The sequence below is a fragment of the Muscardinus avellanarius genome, assembly GCF_963383645.1.
Source record: "Muscardinus avellanarius genome assembly, chromosome: 9".
Classification (NCBI taxonomy): Eukaryota; Metazoa; Chordata; class Mammalia; order Rodentia; family Gliridae; genus Muscardinus; species Muscardinus avellanarius.
The window spans coordinates 31216152-31242613 of record NC_137795.1 but is presented as its reverse complement, the minus strand read 5'-3'; the positions used below and the strand labels follow the sequence as shown (position 1 = coordinate 31242613).

The 26462-nt window shown below is 35.0% G+C and overlaps 1 protein-coding gene across 1 annotated transcript; it reads right to left on the bottom strand.

The window, feature by feature from the left end:
• Positions 1-200: 200 nt before the first annotated feature.
• MACC1 (MET transcriptional regulator MACC1) lies at positions 201-20867 on the bottom strand (the record flags this gene model as incomplete). Its single annotated transcript, XM_080701690.1, has 4 exons — positions 201-413; positions 13859-14047; positions 16229-18258; positions 20753-20867. The coding sequence occupies 4 exons, from the start codon at positions 20865-20867 to the stop codon at positions 201-203; spliced, it is 2547 nt and encodes an 848-aa protein (XP_080557816.1).
• Between the last annotated feature and the right edge of the window lie 5595 nt (positions 20868-26462).

Genomic DNA, 26462 nt, shown 5'->3' with positions numbered 1-26462 from the left:
CCCTTTCTCAGCAGCAAAGTCGCCTAATGTTTACCTTTGAAACAGACACAGAAAGACATGATAAACTCCAATCTTGGGTATAATGAGAATTTACTTTCACCAGGTAAAAAGTAGTTTTCAAACATGAAGAAAATATTTTCCTGGGAAAATATTACACTTACAAACACACACAAGCCGGTACACATACAGTCCTTTTACTTCTATACTTCCTCAGAGGTAGAGAATGCAGTTTCTCTCAAAACCTCCAAAGAATTTACTAGTAGTAAAGCTCCAGTTAAGTCTCTCCACTGTTTAGTCACAGGGTTTTTCATCTTGTCCAAAGCTGATTGAAGGTCTTGTAACACATCTCTGTAACTATTTCCGTAGTGAGCACTCCAAGTATAGAGGAAATCATAGGCAGGTTTCCACATCATCTATAAAGGAAAAAAAAGTTTTTAAAAGGTTTAAAAAGTCTTGACTTAAAAATGGAATTCCAGTTATACAAAGACTTATTTGATGCCATAGAAAAGAGGCTTTATTAACTACGAGTTCCTTGTTATATCTCTGTTTCTAAAATAAAAGATTTTAAAATAATGGTAAGCATAGCCTTTGTTTCTTTTTCTTGACCCATTATCTGTTGCACATTGACTTGATGTGAATATAATATTTCTTATGTAATTTTTGATAACAGATGTTTATAAGATAAAATTTTTACTCTCTGACTTTAAAGGTTATAGTAATGATTATTTTATTATATAAATCTGTAGTGAATTTTGTAACACTGTATACTAAAATAAGGAATTATTAAGTGTATTTTACAGTTTTAATTCATTTTATTCAAGCACATCTATAGACAAGAAAAGAGGTATCTTAATGACCAGTCAAGATGAAAGCAAAAACCTAGTCCTTTAATTAAAAAATAACTTTAATGATACATTTTATGACCAAATAAAAGATCAAAATTCAACACTTCCTTACTTTGTTTTCCCTAAGCACCTACCCATACCAACAACGTCATTGTTTCCATAGAAATAAATGTACGTCAAAGGATAACTTCACATACAAGTGCGTATGTAATGGTAACCAAGGCGACCAGGCTCAGAGAGAACAGAGACAAAGGCTGTTCAAATAAGACAAATGGAAGGATACCCACAGGAACACATATATACACACAGCTTAAAATTACTTTTGCCAGGAAAATGACAAATGAACCATGCACTTGTAATTGGAATATATATTTTATCACTCACTACTTATTTGGGATTGCTAAACTAATTCAGTTGTGATTCTATTGTTTGCAAAATGTAGGAACACAGAATCTAAGCTAAATATAATGCAGAATTGCCCTCTTAAAGTGTCCATTATCAGTAACATCACATGAAGTAGGGACTTAGGATAATTTTTGTCCTCCAGTATCACTGTAAAGTCTACAACTGAAGTGAAAAGAAGACCTAGATAAGAGGTTCCATTATGCTTTGATTTAATCCACACAAATAGCTCAAAGAGTAATTTGAAGCTATTTGTCCAAATTGACATTCCTGGGGTATCATGAACATTCATCTCACCTCTCTTGACAAAGCTTATTTCTGCAAGGAAGAAAATAAAAGATAATTATCAAAATTATATTAAGGTATATTATAAAGCAACAAAAATCATCTGATTTTTAAATAGAAGTTTTACCATTTCCATATTTATAAAGAATTGTATTTCCATTGATAGGCTGTAGATGGGTTGTACTCTAATCTATTTTTCTTAAGATTTACATTGAAATCAAACCTCCCAAAGTGCAGGTCATCACTACCAGTTTAGCAATGGAAGATGAATTGTGACAGATTCATTAAAACTTTTTGTCAGACTCAGTCTGGGCTGTTACTGCTCAGATGTACAGAAGCACTAAACAAATAGATTTTTCTGCAGTGGGTTTGTCCTGTCTGTAAAAGATCTGCAACCTATATTCTTACATTGTACTCATTTTAAACCCCTGATGTTCAACTACCTGGTACAATAATTTTCAATTTGCCATGTATTGCTAAAAATAATGGTATTTACAGTTAATGCCATCTTTCTTTTTTGCAGTATTAGGGATGGAACCCAAGAGCGTTCTACCTCTGAGCTACACTCCCAGCCCTATTTTTTTTATTTTTTATTTTGAAACAGGGTCTCACTGAATTACAAAGGGCCTCCCTAGGTTGTCAGTGAACCAAGATCCTGGGATTACAGAGTGCCTTCTAAGACACTTCTAAATCCTTTGTTATTGGGCCCAGTGAGACACATTTGGAAATATTTATGACAAGTGGAAGCTGAGAACATTTCAGTAACAAGGAAACAGTATAGGAGATTAGATAAAATATCACAGAAAACAGATATCTCTTAAGAATTGCAGATAGGTTTTGGGGGTTGTTCACTGCTCTGCAAATTCAGAACACCTCTGTAGCCAGAAGCAGACAACATGGCTCCACAGACTTTCCTAGGTAGAAAAGCTCTGGATTATACACCTAGCTGCAGCTCCATGAGTTGCTATGTATAGAAAAGCCCTGAGGCACAGTCAATCACAAAGCAGCTTCTCAGTGATGCTGGGGACAGAAAATACACCCAGGTGATACACAAATTAGATTCAGGAGAGATCCTATGATGCTTCTACTCACACACTTAGTCAGAGGGCTACATAACCTCTCGAGTTCGCCAATTTGTACTGATCTCAGCTCTTGCAATTAAGAGAAATTCGGATAGATTGCTGAGTGCTGGACCCTAAGTAAGACTTTTGAATTTGTAAAAAGACTTCCGAGACATCCACCAAATTAGGTAGAAATGCAAGGAGTGATACTGCCCTAAAGTCATTTGAGATCCCATGGAGGCAATAATAATTTGGCTAGAAATGGGTTTAATAGATTTGGAATGAAAAGAGTAGGGCACTGATAAACTTCATGATTTGTACTAAAATACAAGCATATTTTGCATCTGATTTTTCTTTCTCATTGCAGCAAAATGAACTTGAATATTTCTTCAGGGTAAAATTTGATCTGCTATATATATAATCATTGGTGGCTCTCAAAAGGGATGATAAAAAAATACTATGGTCATACAAATACAGTGAAAATACTCAAAACACAGCTGTGCATGATTGCACATGCTTGTAATCCCAGTAGTTGGGAAGCTGAGACAGAAGAATTACAGAATCAAGGCCACCCTTGGCAATTTAGTGAGGCCTTCTCCAACTTGGTGAGATCCTGTTTCAACATACAAAAATAAAATAGGGCTGGGGGTGTAACTCAAAGTTAGAAGGCCCTGGGTTCAATCCTTAGTAACACACACACACACACACACACACACACACACACACACACACTTAAAATACATAATTGCTCATTAATTATTGTACTTACTAAATCAAGATTGAGTACCTAGCAACACAAGAAAATTTGTTAGACTAAGGAATAAAATGATGACTGCAGCATGGTTCTTCCTTTTAAAAGTTTATAGCATAGAAGAGAAGTAGAAACTTGCATAAACACTGGCCACTGGGTGAGTAGACATGACTTGGTAATCAAGAACAGCTACAAAAAACTAAAAACTTACTTGCAGTTTTTAAATCAATGTGAAAGGGGGGAAAAGATCATTGCCTTAACTAAGAAGTAGCATGTTCCAAAGGAAAGTTTTGTTGTCAGAGTCTTGTGCTTATATGTGAGTTCTACTACATTTTAAATGACTTAATTTTTGTAAACGAATCAGGTTTCCCAAGCTCTAAACTTTTCAGATCGATAAAATAGGGATATGGGTAACAATTACAAAGTTTTATGACCTTATGAAGACACTTTATGAAGTTTCAGCATGCAGTTTGCATTTCATTCTTATTAATAGAATATGGGGAAATGTGGGTATATTTTGGAGGAGACTACTTATCTATCAGAGCCTAGTTTTAGCCCTACTGAATGTGAGATAATGAAGGAGGTATCTGAATAAATATTGACATGGGGGATGATTTCCAGAGAGCAGTCAAGTTTTACCATCACTTGACTATAGTGATGGAGACAAGCACAAAAGCAGAGGACTTTGGAAAGGAAGAGAATAAAGGGATAAAATATGTGAACCTCCCTAAGTCTGCAGTTAGTGGATAAAGTAAGACACAGTTAGTGGATAAAGTAAATAATAAAATAAAAGGAGAGTGAGAAGCTGGAATCATCAAGACAGAAAACAAAGCCAGGTCTTTCCTGGGGAAAAAAAAAAAGCCAGAAACTAATGGCATCCCAAAGATGATATTGACTGGCTTGCTAGATCTGGCTCACACGAGCATCTCATAGCTTATTATTCATATATTCTCCCAACTTCATGTGACAGCACATGGGTAGAGCCAAATTATCTATTTTAGGAGTATTTACACCATGGGAATTAGCAAAAACCCATAGAGTAATTAAGACTTTCCCACCTTCAAGAGCTGGTTTATAAACATTTACCACCATGCCCCAGAGGACAGCCCTTTTCTGTCATCTCCCTCACTACCTATAGCATCAAGTTATGTGGATATATAAATAAAAGCCTAGAAAAGTCAGGATCTGGACAACTGGCAGGCCTTTGGTACCTGTGGAGAAGGCAGTTCAAAAAGCACAGGGAACACCATGCTGCATGTGTGAGCAGATGCCAAGGAAATGAAAGCCATAGAATAAATACTTCAAGTCTGGAATTTGAGTGCTAAAGGAAAAAATATAGAACTAGAAGAAGAATCAGCAGGAATTAGAAGTATTTTAAAAAGAAAAAATCTATAAAAAGTAATAAATGAAAAGAGATTTTGTTTGAATCCTAACTTTGACAGAACATTCAGAATTCTTGAGAACTAAAGAGGTAACTTACATGAAACAGTCAAGAAGAAAGGTTAACTTCCTTTAGACAGAAATCTAAGCACAGAAGTTAAAATCATTATGAAGTTGGGGGAGGTAATTCAAGGAACAAATATCAAGAGAAATTGAGAAGGAAGAAAGTAATATGTCAATAGTTATATGCTTGATACACTGATAAGAACAATTAAAGTTTAGGAATTATGTTTTCTCTTAATAAGCAAATATCTGTCAGGTATGGTAAATATAACTTTTTTATGTTGAGAATTATCTTTATGAAGCCTGATAAAAATCCAACTTTCTCTCTAGCCAGTTTTTTTGACCTTTAAAAAATAGATAAATGACATTTAGACTCAAGTCCATAAAAACATACACTTTTATTACTTCAGCATTTCTTATTTTATTCTAGTTTTCTACTGAAGTAAACATATATTTTCAAAGGCAAAACATAAATGGTAACTTGTATATGTTAATTAACTACTCTAAAATTCTTTCCAAATATATATCTAATAAGGTCATGAAGGATTCAACATTTTGTAATAAATTGCAAAGAAAGGAAAGTCATCATGTCTAGAAACGTTTAAAGGATGGATAGAATAAATAATTTCCTTTCCAGGTTGACCTAAGTCTTCTGAATGCTGGAAATGAGTTGGAAACTGCCAAGATCTCTTCTGGGTTTATGTTATATCTACTTGGTGTTTCAAAAATAGTTCTTCTGTTCTTGTTTAATGATTAAGAAAAGATATGCAGAAACTCTACCTGTGCTTCAACAAATCAAAGGAAGTACGCTCCTGCAAGTTTCTTTCTGTTCTATTCTTAACCACAAACAAATTTTCTCAGGCCTTCTCATCTATATCACAAATATTTGATACAAAGGTTGCATTCCTATGTCCAGTAGATTTTTTTTAAATGTTAATCTCATAGAATTACAGGTTCACCCTTGAATAGAAGGCAGAAGAAAGAAGAAAGCATAGATGAGCAAATAAGGGGACCTAAATGAGAGGTATGGGAGGGAAAAAGAGGAAAATTCTCATATGTACATGACATACATTAATAAGCATATCAAAGTCAATCACTAAGCCAAACATGAGGAGGAGGGTGGGGGGAGGGAATGGTGTGGGAATTGGGGAAGGGTTAAATGTGTGCATGTATGCCTCTATCATTTTGTACCCAATTAAGATGTATGACTACAATGCAACAATTAATAAAACCCACAGAGTTAGCAGGGCATGATGGTGCACATTTGTAATTCCAGTACTTAGGAGACTGAGACAGGAAGATCAGATTCAAGGCCAGCCTCAGCAATTTAGCGAGACTCTTTAAAAAAAAAAAAAAAAAAATATATATATATATATATATATATATTTGGGGTATAGCTCAAAGGTAGAATGACCATGAATTGAGAAGCAGGGAGCTATTAATTTCTCATCGATGTGCTGTGACCTCTTTATATAAAGAGCAGGATCAGGAAATATCTAATCTTTCCAGTTGAGCAATTTTCCAAAATCTCAGCCTTTGTGAAGAAAGACTATGTCTTGCCATTGGTTTATATTCTCAGTATTAGAGGACAAAAGAAGAGAAGAAGGAATAATGTAAAGGTAACACATAGAATACCAAAAGGAATGAAATAGGAACAGAGACAGACAATAAAATTTTCCAGATTTAGAGTGCTTATTCCTGGAAGCTAATAAAACTCATTAGATGATGCATGAGATGGTAAAATGCAACGTGAATAAAAGCAATTCAGATCTGAGCAGAGCATTCTATGTCTTTTCTTAGCTCATAAAAATATGAATGGCATAAAGAATATAATTGATTTTAACTACCTTGGGATAATTACATTTTACCACATTAGAAGATTAATAATCCACCTACTTTCCTCATAAAATTCTAGCATTTTAAGTATGATTAGCTGAAGAAGTATTAAGGCAAGTTTTCCTTCTTGATAATTATTACCTGTGTTCTGTCTTCAGTACATTATTTACAATATCTAGGCAGGCCTTATATTACCTGTAATTGGTGAGTATTTATCAGCAGGGCCTTCTTTCCTCAGAAAGGAGACTGTGCTTAGTTAAAATTTCACAAAAGATTATCTTACAAGAGTCTGAATACAGCTAGTCCATCTGCTCAAAACAGTTTAATATCAGAGAAAAACGGCTGGTTAAGCCGTTCTTACCAACACCTAGCAAGAAGAGCTCCTCACTACCACCTCCACAAACATACAGATTAGAGACATCTAGAGATCAAGGTTTAAGGAAACTGAGCTTCTCCAACCCAACTTTCCAATGCAAACATTGAAGTACACAAGGGACAGACAGTGGCAGGAGCTCTAGATTTAGAGGCATACATCTGGGTTTTGTATTTAGACATTTCACTCACCAGCTCTCGGATCTTCAGAAAGCTATACAATTTTCTGTGCATTTGCTTTACTCTTCTGTCAAATGGGAGAAAAGTGTACCCAATGCCATAAAAACATTGCTAGGTATGCAAATTAACAGATGCAAAAATCTTGCCACACACTAGGTTCTCAACTAATAGTAATTGTGATTGACTTTGACATGAAGTAACAAAACCACAGTCAAATATGCAGACAAAAATGAATCCAAGTAGCCTAGGTATAAATCCAGCACCATTTCACTAAAAATTGCCACAAATTAATTTCATTACTAGGCAATTAAAAAATGTTGATGTTGGCTGGGCGTGGTGGTGCACGCTTGTAATCCCTGCGCTTGGGAGGTGGAGACAGGAGGATCGTGCAGGTTCGAAGCCAGACCCTCTGGATTAAGAGACCCTGTTTCCAAATTTTTAAAAAAATGTATAAAATAGGTCTGAGAGTGTAGCCCGGAGGTAGAGGGCTTCCAGGAACCCCAGTACCACCAAAAAAAAAAAAAAAAATGTTGATGTTGGTCTTTTTAATTAGCTCAATTTTGATTTTTTAAGTTCTTTCTGTTTATGTGCCCTAATAATAGACCTATATGAAGATAACTTAAAATCAAAATCACATCTAATTCCATTTAAAAAATATCTTTATATTTAACCTAACAAGGTTATCATTTCTGTTTTGTTTTTATTGTTTTAATGAGATATATGACATAGAATCAAGTAAAAATTCAAGAGAATATAATGTGTTTCCCTAAGAATCTCATTGTTTTTTTTTTCTTTCCTTTGTGTCAAAAAGTGAAGTATCATTTTGAAATTGAAGATTACAGCAACAAATATAGAATTATACAAAGTAGATTATGATAATACAAATAATATCACTATGCCAAATCTCTAGTTTGAATAATATAGGTTTGAGAAATTATTGTACACTTTATCACTGATCGATAAATTCCATATAATACTTATCCCTTTTTTAATAAATTTTAAATATATTTCTTAAAGCAAAAGAACAGTGAATGAAAGACTTAAGTACCAAGGTTAAAGTGAGCCAGGTCCAGGTTCACAAATGGGTAACTCACAATTTCTGTGAACAGAACCTAGGAGTTTTCATATAAGCCAAAAACCATAATAGTTCAAGGATATTCCTTCTCTTTGTCTTTTGCAAGAGATATTTTCCAAGAAAGATAAAATGTTTAGCCCATAAGGAAAAGCTAATCAATCAAGAATGTTTCCTCATTCTTTCCCCTGCATTAATATTCTGTCAGTTACTCTGAAGAAATCTTTCAAATCATTGATGACTTTTTCCTTACCTATATTCTCTCAATCATATTACTAGAAAAGTACGTATAAATAAAAGTATAAATAAAAAATTATTTTATTCTCTTTTCCAAAATCACTCAATGTCATAGAGTTGCCAAATTCACCTCTTTCTCTTCATCAAAATCATAGTTATTATGTATTTAGTGATAATAATATATAAACAATTGACACAAATATTTCACATATGCTATCTCATTTGATCCGCCAAACATTCAATATCTGATAAGTAAGATAATATTATTTACCTTATTTTACCAAAAAAAAAAAAATTCTAGAAAAGTAAAATAACTTGTCCAAGGTCCTAGGGCTAATAAATGGTTGAATATTGGCATATGAAAACAGGCCAAGAAACTTGACTTCCATGACACAGAAGTCATCAAAATTTTCCTCCATGGATTCCAACATATACCCAGATCACATGTTACAATAATTATTGAGGAGAAATCTTTTCTCTGGCCTACATCTTCTCTTAAGTGTCTCCAGTACTTAGTGGTGTTCAGAAGCCCCGAAGTCCACTTCTCTCTAGTCATTCACACACTACTCATTCTTTGGGACTAGAATATGTTGTCTGAAAATTCTAATCTTTTAAAAATTAATTACTACTGAAAGTGTCTATCATGAACCTAGCACAGCAGTGGAACTGGGTACGAGACAAACTGGATTTAAATCTTCTGTCATTTAATGACCATGCCACTCTGGATAAACTGTATAAATGCACTTACAATTACTTTGTGTATGTGTAAATTCCGAATGGTATGTCTTCGCTAGAAAGTTTGTGGAAATAAACGAGAAACTATTATATATAAAAAACTTCATAATATTTAACTGACACCCAGAAAATATTCAACACATCACAACTATTACTGTTTTCATCCAATCACATAATTAAAAAAATATTATAAAATTTAAATACTAACAATTTATCCCAATTCCCAGGTCAACATTAACTTGGCTTTCTAGAGAAAAGAAAATGCATTTCATTTTGTCTGTGTTTTTTGTAGTTCCTAAACCACTGGTACATGGGTGCATACAACACTAAGGACAAGAATACAAAAACAGATAGTAAGCAGGTAGGAAGAATTCTATCTGGAATATTTTATTCTGAATCAATTATAAAAAATAAATAATATTTCCAAGCACCATGTTATATGTCTGTAATCCCAGTACTTAGGAGGCTGTCACAGAAGGATCACAGGTTTGAGGACAACCTCAACAACTTAGTGAGACTCTGTTTCAAAATGAAAAATAAAATATGGCTGGTGTATAGCTCAGAGGTAGAGTGCCCCCTGGGTTCAATCCCCAGTACTATAAATAAGTAATTAAGTAAATAAATATATAAATAAATAAAATTTTGAAGATTGCCTACTTCCCATCTTCAATCTATACTTAGAATAATGTGCTTTAAATACTCCAGCTGTGGGTCAGAAAATGATAAGGAACAAGGACTGCTTCTAGAATATGTGGCATGCTTGTAATCCCAGAGCTTGGGAGGCTGAGACAGGAGGATCGCAAAGGTTCGAAGCCAGCTGCAACTACTTAGTGAGGCTCTCAGCAACTTAGTGAGACCCTGTTTCCAAATAAAGTATAAAATAGGTCTGGGAGGATAGCTTGGAGGTAGAAAAACTCCTGAGTTCCACCCCCAGTACCACCAAGAAAAAAAAAAAAAAACACTAGAAGATTTGAAAGAGAATTAGATCTACACTGATTAAATGCTAACTATAGAAAGATTTAAAATATATCTTACTGATTATAATTGTCTATAGGTGACTAGTTTTTTAGATGGAAAATGGATTGCTATTGGAATTCTAGCTTCCTTGGACTTTCATGAACAGGGTGGCCTATTGGGGCACTCAGATAAATCACCCTCCAAAAGCCTGCTGGTGCCTGCACTGGGGAGAAGCCATGGGCTAACATAAATTAAAAATAAATAAATAAATAAAATGAGAAGTGAACCTTTAGTGTCTTTAGTGCATAATGGTTCTTGATGAATGAAACAGAATGAGTATAATATTCATTGTTTGGCAGGGAGCCACAGAAAAGAGTTTCATGGAAATTATTGTTATCTATAATAATAATCCCAAGAAGGCTAAGTGAAGATCGCCTAATTCAGGAATATGAATTTTTGACCCTGAAATCACCAGCACATACCCTTATAAAATTCAACTTTAACAAAATGACTAGTTTTTTTAAAAAAAAACATTTTACTCCTATATTTTTAAATTAAATCTCTTGGTATATCCAGAAAAACTTCAATGAATTTGAGCTAGCTTTTGCAGAAAAACTTTAGTAATAGTTATATATTTGTATAGTAAAGTATACTTTTATACAGAAGTGCTTTAGAAAATGTATTTTGTTTATAAGTCAGATTCTAAGTTTTGCTTTTATGCAAGCTCTCTTCAGTTTTGCTTTTATGCAGGAAATATAATGTCATTAGACATTATATTGAGTAACATTTCTGAAGTTTAATTTGGGGAAATGGTTAATTTTAAAAGTGATATTCACAGAAATGTCCAGAGATAAGCTTATTCTTCTCCTATAGAAAAGAATAAGAAATGATCAAAATATTCAAGAGAAATTGTAAAGACACACTATAAATATTCCTCATGCTTTAATCAGCTTGAGTTTGATGAAGATGTTCAGGAAACATCTGAAATCAACATAACGTGGGTTGAAAAGAGAACAGAAAAAAATGCAATGGGAAAGCTTAAACTCCCAGCCCTGCCTGTACCTCCTGGTTCTGGGACGTGGACACCATATTGGATTTGGAGCAGTACGCAGTATGGTTGAAGGATATGACCTTGAACTGAATTTGAACATTTAAGTAAGTTATCCAACATCTCTGCCTCTTAGTAACATTTGTGTTTGTCCTATAAGGTTTCTTGAAAGCTTTGTTGTTATTAAGTAATCCATTTTTTGTAATATGCCCCCAGCCATTCCTGGTATAGATAAGTGTTCACATAACTGCCCTACAAGTACAATAAAAATAAAGCAAAGGGAAAAAGGAAAAGTTAAAAAGAAGATAAAATGAATGAAAGAGTCCACGCATAAGCTTCGGCACACATGGAGAACAATTTTGGGGACATGCACTCTCTGAGGAAGGGAGATAACGGGAATAAGAGGGACAAAAAAACCATAATGTTGGTTTTCTCCCTGCCCTGATGCCAGCTGCCCTCTCTGCACCCCCCACTCAGAAATAATACCAGTGTGTTTTGAAATCAACTACTTAAATTGTCAATTGGTCAGACGTTAGAATCAACATCTTCTAAAGAGAACAAGTTGTACAACTTAATTTTGTTTAGGGGGATAGAAATCAGCATACATTTACCCTTTAGTTCAAGTGCCCTAACAGGTATAAATTACTATAGGCTATTTGTAATGGCATTGTGTCAACATACCATAGATATTTCTAAGTATTTTATAACATGTACCAAAGTGATGATTGTTTGTATTCGTTACAATAAACTGAACTGTAGCCCCTAGAAAAACATCTAGGGGCTTTCCTCCATGCGTCTGAGCATTTATCAGCCTCAGGCATAGACTTAGTCATCTAGGATTTGGATTATGCAAAAGTAAATAATGGAGAAATGGGCTGTTCTTTGGCCTCTATCAAGATTTGAGGGAAGACAAACTATAAACGTAATTAGAGAGAACCAGATGCTTAAGGAGCCTTGCAGAATAAAATAACTGATAGCTCAATTTAAAAAAAAAAACTCTTTTCTTTAAGAAAACAAGTTATACTTTTAGTTAGACAACTTTTTAATCAGTTAAATGAAAGGTGTCAGAAGAGCACATTCCTCCTACTACTGTTTTATTCTCCTTCTTAATGGCTTCTGATCTTTTGACGCATTTAGTAAATACTTGTGTCCACTCTGCACTGCAACGAATGCTAGTGTGTGCTCATTTACAAGTTCCAATGGACTTTCAAGGTCACAGAGATAAATGTAGTCTACGAAGGATAAGTAAGTCCTCAGTTTCCAGCTGCTCCTGGCTAAAGCTTCTACTTTTAAGGAGTCCTTGCTGGAGATCGGGCTCTAGGCACTCAGAATTTGGCTTTCTGACATTTCCTGCAGCTGCTGGGATTCAACTGACTTCGTTTGACTCTTTGCTTTTCATGGGAAGGTTGCTTGACCTGATTTTCCAGCTGGAATAGTTGCCTCACAGAAGAAAAGTTTCTCAAAATGTCCATACCCAGCTCTATGTGTGTGTTATTAAAACGGAGAGACTATAGCTTTTGTCTATACCAAGTCATCATCTAATAAGAGAGAGAATATTTTCCTAAACTTAAATATCTTGAAAGTGTTTATACTTGGTGGGTGGGGGGTACTGAGATTTTAACCTATGGGGGTTCAACCTCTGAACTACATTCCAGCCCTTTTTATTTTTGATTGTGAAACAGTCTTGCTAAGTTACAGGTCACTGCTCTCCAACCCGTGATCCTCCTGCCTCAGTTTCCCAAGTACTGGGATTACAGGTTATGTTCTACCATGACTACATTCTTTTTAGAAAGATACAGAACATTTTATATGTTTTCATCACTGGATTATTTTCATTTAATTAAATAAAAATGATTCACATTGCTGTATGGTAATCTAGAAAACGTACCTAACATATACCTGATAGCATATATTTGTTTTAATATTGGTTAAAAAGTAATTTTACATTAAATATTTATTTTCTACTAAATGTGGTCATTCTGATTTGGTACCTATGGTTCTTACTATATGCAAAATTGTGAAAGAGATAATGGAAGACTTAGATTTCTGTATTCCTCAGTAATAGTGACCCCACATCACCCACTCTCCTGATGCTTCTTAACATCAAACATTGTCTATGGCAGATGACTTAGTCAATGTCTGAGGCTTATAGACACCTATATTATACCTTTTTCCATGCCTCACCTTTCTTCGACATTAACCTGCTTTATATTTTAAGTTTTCCTAGCCCCTTTTACTGACCAAAGTTGATCAATTCATTTGACCAAAGGTCACATTGATATGAAGTTAATTCATATTTATACATTCATATGAATAGGAGAGAATCAAAATATCTTAAAGGCTCTTGATAAATCTTAAGAGTGTCTCAGAATAGGAAATGAAAAGGGCTCGGGATATATTTCAGTGGTAGAATGCTTGTCTATCATGGGTGAGACTCTGGGTTCAATACCCCTTTAAAGAGTCACTAGTGTATATTTCAGATAGTTTTAGTGGATTATGGGGGTGGTGAGTTCAGTCAGTAGATCTTTTTTGGCATTCCTCTGACTTATCCATAAATGTGGCACAGCCTAGATTGCATTTTCTTTACTTGGTGTGCAACTTTTCACTATTGAATTGGACATACAAAAATCTCACCTCGACAGCCAGGTCTCCAGCTTTTCCACGGTGAGGAATTTCGTATGCCTCTATTTGTTGCTTCGTGAGCCGTACTAACTTTTCAGCGAGTTCCCTCCAGCCTTTTCCAAGCTTGACAGCTGAAGTCAGAATAACAGCTTCTTGGATAAGATGTGTTACCAGCCCTTGGCAGTCCATCTTCAGCAGAGCCTGTGGCAGCAATTACATGTCATAATTACAAGCAGCCCACTTTGACTTTTTTTCCGTTCAAATTTTCATTACATATTCTAGAAATTAGAATCCTTTTTTCTTCACCAAACATGTAAATGAATTTTCTAAATCTCAAGTTGCTGATTCACTGTTAAATAAATTCAACAAGCAAACTATAGCAGACATAATTAAATCAGAATTAGGGGGGATGCGGAGATTTAAGATGAAATCAGTGACTAATTATAGGATCCTGTGTAAACCACTTATACAATATGTGTCTTAATATCTTTTATTGTAAATGGGAAGGAGGTGAATTAGACACATCTAAATATACTCTGAGGTTCCAGTAGTCCTTAATTTACCAATCCAGGGTTGATTATTTACTTAAAATAAGCAATTCCTTAGCCAGGCATGTGGTGCATGCCTGCAATCTCATTCCTTAATAGGCTGAAAACTAGAGGATTGAAGATTTAAGCCTATCCTCAGCAACCTAGCCAGACTCTCAGCCACTTAGTGAGACCCTGTTTCAAAATAAAAAGTAAAATAAGGCTGGGAGTGTTGCTTGGAGGTAGAATTCCCTGGATTCAGTTCCCAGTATGATAATAATGATGGTAACAATAATTGCCTTATCAAAAGATTAGCTGTGGGATATATCTAAAGAGCGAGCACAATGGTAATAATAAACATTATTCTATTTTCCACCAGAATATTGTTTAAAATTTCCCAGAACTGGAGTTTAAAGTGTAGCTTAGTACTAGAGCTCATGATTATCATGAAAAAGGCCTTGGTTTAACTTCCAAGCCCCTTCCAAAAAATTTTAAAACTTCTCAGAAACAATTATATGGCATGAAATATAAGACATTTAAACTTTGAACAAAGATATTGATGTCTATAAATGTTAACAACTGTCTTCTTCAGTACTAATGTGACCATGTTAAATATAAAGCAGAACTTATTAAAAATAAAACCCTTCTTTCCTAATTCAGGCATCTAAGCTTTTTCACTTACCATCTATGCTTCAAATAAGTCTACATGTTGAAATTTTGCCTTGAGTTCATTTTATAAAATATGAGTATATCTATCTATACTTGTCTGTTCAAATAAAAGCATTTAGTATCTCCTCAATATTTAATGGCACTTAGACCTGCATCTAGTAATACATCAAGTACAAATGAATGACCAAGTTAAAACTTTAAGAAGACATTATTATTATTATTATTATTATTATTATTATTAATATAATATATTTTAATTACTTTTAGAAATATGGTTTGATATTTTTATTTATATAAAATACTAAATTTCTACTTTAAAGACAAAGTAATTCTTTGTAACTGTCCACTAAGCCATCCATTGGGATGAATCCTATAGTGCAAAAAGTTGACCCTGAGAATCTTCTTAAAACATAAGGATTAAGAAGGGAATTAGCAATGTCACTGCTAGGGATGTAGTATATTCTGTAGAGAGGAAAAAGAATAAATTGATAAAGTAAAAGACATCAATAATTTGTTTGCCAAAAAGGAAAAAAAAAAAGCAGTAAAATGTAGGCCTCTAGCAAATGGCCAAGCTAGTTTTGTTTAAGCTTGCTCTTATTTACTTTCATGTTATGAAGCTTCTCTGATATCTTGAGAGATGTCTAAATATTTGAGAGATGAACAGAAAATGTCTCCTAAGTTTTAGGCCCAGCATAAACAGAAACTTTAATCTCCCTTTGAAATATGATCCTCAGGGGCCTATTTTCTGAGAAATCACAGTTGAATCTCAGTTCTACAAATTCAATTATTTGATCTCACAGGAGAAGTTCTAGATTTGCTATAAAGTGGTTTCAATTTATTGGAGGCTGCTGTTTTCTTTTAATTTTTCTTCTATGGTATTTGTTTATAAATACTGTCATATTGCCAGGCGTGGTGGTGCAACACTTGTAATCCCAGCACTTGGGAGGCTGAGACAGAAGGAGCGCAGGTTTGAGGCCAGCCTCAGCTACTTAGTAAGGCCCTCCACAACTTAGTGAGACCTTGTTTCAAAATAAAGAATAAAAAATAGGGGTAGGGATGTGGCTTGGAGGTAGAATGCCTCCGGGTTCAATCCCTGATACCACCCCAAACCAAAAAACAAAAATAAAATAAATACGGTCATATTAATACATTTTGTGGTACATTATTATGATTAAGCAATACTCACCACAATAAGTTCATAAAGAAACTTCCGTGTATTTCTGTCTCCATGGCAATCTTCCTTTAACTTCTTCACAACAAAAGAAACCCTTTCTGATTCTTTGTCTGCCTGCATTTGATCGAAATCTTCCAGTGCCAGACGGGAGTAACCCAGGACATTGGCTAAGACATTCCAGTCATAAACTTTTTCTGACACCAATGACAATACAACTGAATATATATAAGTCAAATTTTTAAAAGGCAGGGCAATTTGTTCAAGAAGATTTCTGGTCGTGAAGTTATGATCAGACATAGACAGGACTTGTTCTTTGGAGATCACCTTAACATTTCTGCAGTGCACAAGTCCAATCTTACCTCTGAGAATGCCCACGTACCATTCTTTCACTTTGGCCTGCCCGATAGCTTTTACCTTACCTTCTCCAAGAAGAGCTATTGTATCCCCTTTGAAATACTCGAGTAAGTAAGCAGTCTTGCTCTGTCTCAGCACTGTCTTCAGGGTTACCCCATAGTTGGTAAAGTTTAATTTTTTATCTTGGAATGTAGGATATTTAACAAACAGTGTCGGTAATAAAGGAGGAGACCTGACTTCGTTCTCCTTTTGCAAATAACCTGGCAGATTTGAGAGCCTTTTTAGGTTTGGAGCTGGGTCAGGTGATGTGATAAAGAACTGGGCAACTGGTCCACCATTAGGAGGCTCGATCTGAACACGGAAGACAAACAAGTGCATCTCTTTGGGATCAACCAAAGAAAAGAAGACCTGTTGGTGAACTACTTCACCAGCTTCCAACTGCTTTTGTTTAACTTTTTTCCTTTTTCCTTCTACCTTTACTTCAAAATCAGGATCACAGGAAAAAACAGAAATACTTAAGTCCTGCGGCTTGTCAAGTAAAAATGAATGCCTGCCCCACAGCTGAAATACCACTGGAGATGTGTTTTTCCCACCCTTCTTAATATCAGAGATGGTAAGCTTTCCTGGCATGTAGCTGTGTCCACACACGGTGAGAACGGCAGTGAAACTGGGATGGATGTATTTGGGGCCATAAATTCCAATGGAGGTGGTTTTGTGGATATAATCCCAAACAGTGGCTGCTGGTGACTGAACAGCTTTTGCTTGTGCGGCAATCACTAGATACATCACCTGGCTCAAGTTGATGAGCTTGACTTGGATGGTGTCTTTATAAACATAGCAATTGTTCAGGACTTTGAAAGGGCCCTCTTTTTCCAGACTGTGTAAACACACCATCTCTGTCATGACTTGGCTGAAAGGGTCCTTTCTCACTTCAGCCCCGATTTTCATTTCCAACAGAATCGCTTCCATTGTATTAAGGTTGCTTAACATGATTTTCAACAGAGGGCTTACAGTGCATGAGAGGTCATGATTAAGAATTTGTGGAGGATCCAGAAAAGCCTGTAAAGACACTTCTTGGAATTCTCCCTGAGCAACATGACCTTGTGGCACATGCACCGTGATATCCGAGTCAGGTAACTGCACTGACCCTCCTTGGTGATTTAGTTTGCAAACTGTGATGGTCTCTGCAACTTGTGTTTGGGCCCACCCAGGGCTCTGATTAATGGCATTCAAATCCAGGCAGGAGCGGGCCAGCTGGCGCTGACTTAACCAAGCCATTTTATAAGCCTCTCGGTCATTTTGAAGCCATTCTAAGTCTTGGGCGAGGATCTGGTCAGGGCGACTTAGATTCTGCGGAGCATGGGCTGCGTCATCTAAAATGTCCAGAAGTTCTGAAACACTTTTGGATCTTCCTGATTTTCTTGAGAAAGACTGTCTGAGACACTGATGCACATCAAGTTCATCACCAGAGGAATCAAAAGAATTTCCAGTTTCTATTTCTCTTGAAAAAAGAAAAGGATCTTCCTTTAAGATGGAAGGGTTATCTCTCTTCTGGTTATTTCTTAACTGAGTTATGTCATCCAAAAAGGGGTTGGAAGCAGACAGTTTATTCCAGAAAGGGTTCGTAGCTTTGGAAGTACTGTTATCATGAAGAGCGAAAACATCTGGCCAACCCGGGTCTTGCCGTTCTTGTTATTCAGACAGAAATAAAGCAAAACAAAAGTGAGGTAGCAATCTGAGATACACCAAGATTACTTTTTCCCATACCTTAAAAATTCAAACGTGCCTCTCATTTTGCTTTTTTAAAATCTCCAGTGTACTAGCTATTATATAATTAACATAAAGTTTGATCAAATTTGCATGTAATAAGGAAAGGGAAATTTCCACTGGGTTATTTTGAGTATAGGCATATACTGTAGTATAGATATACATATATACATACACACACCTAGAGTGGATATACGTGTGTGTGTCTTTATGTGTGTCTTGAGACATCATGGTACGTAAACTGAACAAATAAATGCTGAACACTTTAGGTGACACTACATTTAACACATCTCCTTGAAAGTAACCTAGACTAGCTTTCACTTATGCCTTATCTTAGGTTTTATTTTCTCAAAAGCAAACCTCAGAACAAACTGGAGCCAGTCAGTTATCTGACTTTTATAAACATCGAATAGTTGATTTAATCATATCTGGAACATAAACTTAATGATTTTTATTTCCAGAAAACATTCAATTTGTGAGAAATATCTAATATAGCTATGAGTAGCTAAAATAATTTTTGAAAAACAGTCAATTAAATTAAGTAGTCATCATTAATTTCTTAGAATAGTTGCTGATACTTTTCTGTTGATAAATTTCAATAGCAATGTGTGTGTGTGTGTGTGTGTGTGTGTGTGTGTGTGTGTGTGTGAAAGAGCACTGAAAAATAAACTACTATTGGATTTACTGCCTAAAGGAACTCGTTGAGCTTGTGAGAGCTTGCAGTGACAAAGAACGGTCTTACTACTAGAAATGAAAACAGTTACTTCAGAAAGTGAATAACACATTTAAATATTAACAAGTCTAGTAGAAGAATTTCTATATATCCCACAATACTGAAGTCAACTTTTTATGGTTGGAGTGACTCATACTTGACTGTGTATCTGAAAGTATTAATGAGTATGCTGGGGACTTTGTGAAACTGGTGCTGCTGTAGACAAAATAGAAGCTAGAGAGTAATTGGGATAAGAGAGGGACTTTATTTTTTTCTTTTTCTAAAATAATAATACTTAATTCAGGGGGTTGTAATAAAAATAAATTTGGTATTATCTATAGAGGATTTAGCTCAGTAAATGACACAAAATAAACATTCAATTATAAATGACAATCAAAAAGCACTAAATAATATCATACATATAAATTCCAATATCAAATGAACTTTAAAACTTTTCTTAGTGCTTCTTGAAATTCTAATCTTGGAATTTTCCCTGGTTCTATGACAACTTCTGCATGCCTTTTATTATTAGCTTGTGATCTTTTAATTCTCACCTTGAATTTTTCTTGAAAAATTCACTGAGAAAATAGGAATTTGTAAACAAAACATGAATTTCTCTCACTCTCCCATTCCTTCTAAAGTGTATGAATTTGCCCTTCAACATTCCTGTGATATTTTCCTTTTGTGTCAAAGGCCAAGTTTTCTTTGAAACTTCAAAAATATCTTTTTATTGAAACTTTATCTGGTCTTTCTTGAATATGGATCTATCAGCTATTTACTCTGTTTTATATGTTTGATCTCATCTATTTTACTCACTGTCTTTATTATATTTTACTATATTACTGATTCAAGGTAATTAAAGAAAAGATCATTGCTTTTAGTGGTGGTAGCATAAAGCTAAATGTTTTATACAAGAGGGACTTTAGATAATGTCAGGAGAAACTCCAGCAGAGAGAGGCAGGTGGCCAAGGGGAAGTTGGGGAAGGTGGTAGAATTAATGTGTGAGAATACCGAAGCCAATCTCAATATCATGTATGGAGGAGGGAGATGAATGGGCAGGGACCAGGGAAAGCTCACCAAGTGATATGTGCATATATGTTACTATCACTGTGAATTACATTATGATATGAGGCTATAGCACATCAATAAAACATGAAATAAATAAATACATATATAAGTGAAAAGAAAAATAAGCCGAAGTGGGTAACCAAATTATCAGCGGTTCTACAGGAGGAAAAAAATGCTCACAAAAAATGTCATACCTTTTTGAATATTAAAAATTAGAAAATAATAGTATTATTTTTTTTGTTTCCATAGTTGTCTCCAGTCCAGTTACCTCTAACACTCTTAAAACACATTATTTTTTCTCTGAGGATCAATTCAATTGTTTTCTGTTCCATGAAGATTCTTAGGCCATTCCAAACCCCAAAGATCTATTTACCCCTCAAATTCATTATATTTATTGCATATACCACCCATTTGTTAGTGATTCTCGCCTCTTTATAATATGTATCATAATTTGTTAGCTGTGCTTTTTTAACATATCTTTTATGTTATGATAGTGTAACTATTTATATGATAACATGGAGATTTTGTAATTCTTTTCATCTTCTGTACCACTTTTGGAGGTAGACTTCAGTAATTACTGATGATGGATTGATTTACTTACATAGAAATATTACAATAGTCATATAACACTGTACCTGTGATATTGCAATTTTGTGAGAGTCTGGGAGGTTCCATGTCAACTAAATTTCCTTCAGATCTACTTCGTGCAATTCCTCCTGACCAAAAATCAGCTCTTTCACTGATTAACATTTTTCCACCTACAAAATAAATACATATGTAATTTTATAAGAATACATATACAAGTTGGCAGAAGAAACAAACAATATGGTGATACATAGTTAAAACTAAAACTGTATGTAAAAATATTCTACTTTCATCAGGATGTTGGACTAGGTATTCTGGAATGCATATTAGCACTCACTAAAAGATGCTCAGACTCCAAATAAATACCAACAAATAAACCTGGAAATACATTACTAACTAGTAAGTTGAAACCTTAATAAATAGACATTCTTTGATGATCAAAAGACAAAATATTACAAACCTGAATATTGCCTCCAGAATTCTTCTACATATTCAATATAATTCTAAAAAATAAAATGTGTGTATATGTGTGTAGCTTTTTTATTTTTGAAATTTATTTTTAACTGAAAAATACAAATGTATATATTTGTCATATATAGCATGTTGTTTGGAAACATCGCTGTGCTTAAAAATGCTTGTTATTGAAATGTTATTTAGAAAAGCAAAGGGCAAACATTCAAGATGATTCAGAAAAAGTATGATGTAAGCAATGTGTGCTATCAATCAACATTAATTATAACTATCAGTGTTAATTATAAATATGCCACAAGTATGACAATTCAAAGTTGGAACAGAAATCGATTAGAGGCACAAAATCAAGATCCCAGACACAGATCCATATTCATATGAAAATTTGATATTCAACAGTAACCATGCAGGGCAGTGTGGAAGTGACAGGTTATCAATTAAACAGTGATGGTATAATTGGTTATCCATGCTGGAAAAAAACATTGTATTGATTACTACCTCATTCCTTAACACACACACACACACACACACACACACACACACACACACACACACTTTCAAGATATTTAGTCTTAAAGGTGAAAAGAAACCCTTTAACATTTGAAGAGAGTCAGAGGTAATTTTTTATGCTTTCTAAAGAGTAAAGACTTTCTTAAGGCACACACAATATGCGAACCATAAAAATTATTAAAATGAAAAACCTTTTACTTCAAAAGAACTCTTTTTCCAAAGGTCAAATTCCTGTACCTATACTACAAACCCAAACTGGGAAAACTTATTTCCAATGCATATGATTGAAAAATGAAAAACAATCACATTTCAAAGTAGCAAAGATTCCCAAAAGTCAATAAATAAAATAAAAAATACTATAGAAATATTTGAAAAAAATCTAGACAAGTATTTCTCAAAAAAGAAAAATGATCTATAAATATATTAATATATGTTCTATGTCATGAGCAATTAGGCAAATGCAAAATGTAACCACATTAAACACCACCACTATTCCCTACCAAAACTACAAATTTTATAGTTTGCCAACAACAATTACCACCAAAAATAGGGAACAAATGGAAAGACTATATATTTCTAACAAAAATATTCATAGGTACAAGCACTTGGAAAACAATCCGGCAAAGATGAAAAAGGAAAGATGTTTACAGCCTTATATCCAGCAATTCTGATTACTATTACTTTTTCTAGTAAAATCTTGCATATGTGCATCAAAAGAGGTATATACATGAATGCTCAGTATATAATATTAACAAAAAACCTGGAATCAACTAAAATATCCTTTATCATATGAATGTATAAATTCTGGTGTTTAACAGAATAATCTTCAAAAATGAAAACTAAGAAATTTTAATGAAAATAATGAACATGTACTAGGTAAAGGTTTCTTTTTTGTTAAGAGTGAGCCTTCTTTATATATACGATTTATCTTAGCCCCATGACAACCATGAAAATTAAGTATTTAGAATCTTATTTTCAGGGTAAAAATCAAGTCTCCACAATAGGACATAAATAACCTATACTATCATACAGCAAGTGACTGATCCAGAAACACACTGACTTGTTCACATTAGAGCTACAACACAGCCCACAAGTCAGTATCCCATTATATTCTACCCCAGACTCAAGGTCCTCAGGGTACATCCTGGGACTAGGCATCATCCTTTCCATTTCCAGGTATGCTGAACATTTCTTCTGGTTCTCCTACATGTATTGACTACTTTCAACTCAACTCTCATTCTCCTTATCCGCCTCCTTTTTTTATTTGAATTTTATACGTTACACATCAGAGTGAGAGTCAAAGAGATACATTATGCACAGAACATCAGTTGGTGGAATCCTTTTGGTTATATCCTTTCAAAATTTTTGACTTTCTTTTCAAAGAAGTCTATTTTGTATTTTTTAAAAGAATTCAAAAAGCCAGGCGTGGTGGCGCATGTCTGTAATCCCCGCGCTTGGGAGACTGAGACAGGAGGATCGCGCAGGTTCAAAGCCAGCCTCAGCTACATAGTGAGGCTCTCAGCGACTTAGTGAGACCCTGTTTCCAAATAAAGTATAAAATAGGGAGTATATCGCAGAGGTAGAAAGCCTCTGGATTCCACCCCCAATACCACCAAAGGAAAAAAAAAAAAGAAGAAGAAGAAGAATTCAAAAGCATTTACTGGATTTACTGGTATATAAAAAAGAAAATATATTTTATAAAAATACACAAAAAAAGACGAAAGGTAAAAAGAGGAGAAGAGAGAGTGGAGAAGAACAGAAAAGGGTATAAAAAAGGGAAAAGAAGAAAAGAGCATGTTTTCCAGATGTAATGCATAAAAAATGCAAACATCTCATTAAGTTGGCATACTTTAAAAAAAAAAAAAAAACTCAACTGAGCCAGGCATGGTGGCACATGCTTGTAATCTTAGTACTTGGGAGGCTGAGACAGGAGGATTGCAAGTTTGAGAACAGCCTCAGTAAGTAGTGAGACTCCCATCAACCCAGAGAGACTCTTTCCAAATAAGAAATAAAACTGGGCTGGGGGGGTGTAGCTTGAAGGCGGAATGCCTGGGGGTTCAATCCTCATTACCACACACACAAATATAAATAAAACAAATGATACAACAACAATTTTTTTTCCTCTGATAGAGGAAACTATATCAAAGGATTGAGTGAAAAGCCGAATTATGCAATATGCAAATTGCATCGAAACCTCAAGTTTCCTGGCAGCTCTTTAAAAATTCTGTGGTTAATCTTACCAGATATGATGTCCAAAATCAAAAGAATTCAGCACTACCGTAGGTAGTCAAAATGTTGAGGTAGGAAAATTGAGCTCGAGTCCTTCAGCAAGGTTTTACAAATTAAATTAAGAAAAAATAGTTTAAAATAGAAAGCCAACTTAGCAATCTACCTAAACTCTCATCTTGTGGAGAAAAGAACAGAAATGAACTATTTATACCCAGGATTCCTTTGAAGTAAGTAACCCTTGATGTTTAAAAAAAAAAAAAGTTATAATCTGGTGCAAGAAAGAAAGTCTTCAACCACATCCAAACCAGGCATGGTGCCTGACACAGCTGTGATCGTGAGTGATCATTACATCTGAGAAACAAAGACTCAGCATTCTCGTTAGGCCATTAACTGCATTTCCTTTTGATTAGCCCTTTTCTCCACTCACCCGAGCAGATCTTCAGTGTCCCTCAAAGCAGTTGTTCTAACCTGTACCAAAATCACCAGAAGGATTTAAAACACAGCATGGTGGGCCAGCTGGTGTTTCTGATCCAGAAGGTTTGGGACTGAGTGGAAGAATGTGTACTTCTAACGAAGCTGCCAAAACGCTGCTTCTGCTGAAGTTCCTGAGTGTATATATTGAGAACCAACTCTTAAGACCGTGATGCTAAGTTCTTTGCCAGGCGGCAGACAGTTCCCCTGGCTGTTCCCACTGTCCCCCAACAAACCTCCCATCTCCCAGCCCAGTTTTCTTTCTGTTCACACACACACACACACACACACACACACACACACACACACGCACGCACCTCATAGTATCATATCCTAAAATCTGGGTTTTTCTTTTCTTTTTTTTTAACCTCTGAACCCTATAAGAAAGAAGGTTCTTGACTGGCAGGAGCTAAAAAATGAAGATGTGTGCCTGCAGAGGGCAGCGTTTGTTTACACAGGTGCAAAGAGCACTTGCCACATGTATTATTTCCCCCCCGGGGGTTTTCTTCCAAGTCTACTCAATGGCAGTTGCTGGCCAGAATAAGATTTTTAAAAAAGAAAACAACTTTGTCTGAAGAAGTATGAGTCAGACTTCTTTGAAATGAGTAAACAGGGACAAGAGCAGCCTTCTATCCATTTAATTTGAGACACAGTCTTTTCCATGTGCCTTTTACTTATTATAATTTTCTCTGGTGCATTATCTTATTTTTTCTCAAAGAACTAATGAATAAAGTTTGCCCTTAATTTTTCTTACTGTTTGAGCTATGCCTTAAGCAACTAGGAAAATTTACCAAATCTACAGCTCTTACTAAGTTTACTAAGTTCCCAGAAGGGTTTGTTTTTTTTTTTTTTTTTGGAAGGGGCAAGTGAGTAGAGAAGGGAGTGATATTTGAAAAAATAATCAAAGAAGCAATAATATTTAAAATAATACTTTCTTTAAAATGTGTCCTGTGAAGTGTGTATGATAGCCTTAATATATGTAAATTGCTACTGTTAGCCACCAGCAGGTTCAAGGTAAACACAAATTAGGCTCTGACTATCTCAGGTCAGGCCTTTATGACTTCCAGAGATTCATACTGTATTTAACTTTTTCCAGTACCTTTACTAGCTTTATCTCTTGATTTATGTGTTATTAAAATATATCCTTGTTGTCTATACCTCTTGTTCACGGCAGAAAATACTAAATGCCAGGAAGGCAACTGTTGAGCCGGTAGATTTTCTTTCATCCCCTAAATGCCAAACCTATCCTAAAAATATTACAGGACCTTGCAAATGCAACTGGCATCGAAGGCCCAAATGAACCAAAAAGGAGTCACAGTCAGCGATGTTACTCACCTGGCTTAATAGTACTGGACATTACCCTGGTGTGTGTGGGCTTACTGGATGTCACCTCGGGGTGCCTTCTGGTCAGCTGGTGATGCTCTCTGGTTAGTAATTTGTACACCCTAACAACAGTTGCTAAGTAGTTTGAGTATTCATTACCTCCAATCATTCTGAAAAAATATTTAAAAGACCCAACAGCCTGGCAAGGCACATTTCAGTAGTCACTTTCCCCTTGAGGAAAACGGCTTCAAATGATTCTCCTGGAAGAGCAGCGGGGAGCCTGGTGCATTAAACAGTATTAATAATTCACAGTGACTTCCATGATGCCTCTAACCCTGTAGCTTGAAACATGTCATCACTACATCATCTTGCTAATATGACCATGTCAAGATGTCCATCTCTTCTTTATAGTTTATTAACCTTCCACACTACCAATACTGAAGCTCAGGAAAATTGACTTTAAACAAGAGGCCTCATATTTTTATTCTCAACCTAGCACCACAAATTATGTAGTTCTCCCAATTCATAGGCTTGACAACACTTATATTTCAGACCCCCCAAAAAGATCCTAAACTGCAGGTGGCTATGAAAGATATAGAAAGTATTGTTTTATTACTTACTTACTTACTTATTTTGTGGTACTGGGATTGAACCCAGGGGCATTCTACCTCTGAGCAACACACACAGCCCTATTTTATTTTTTAGTCTGAAACTGGGTCTAAATTGCTGAAACTGGTCACAAACCCATGATCCTCCTGT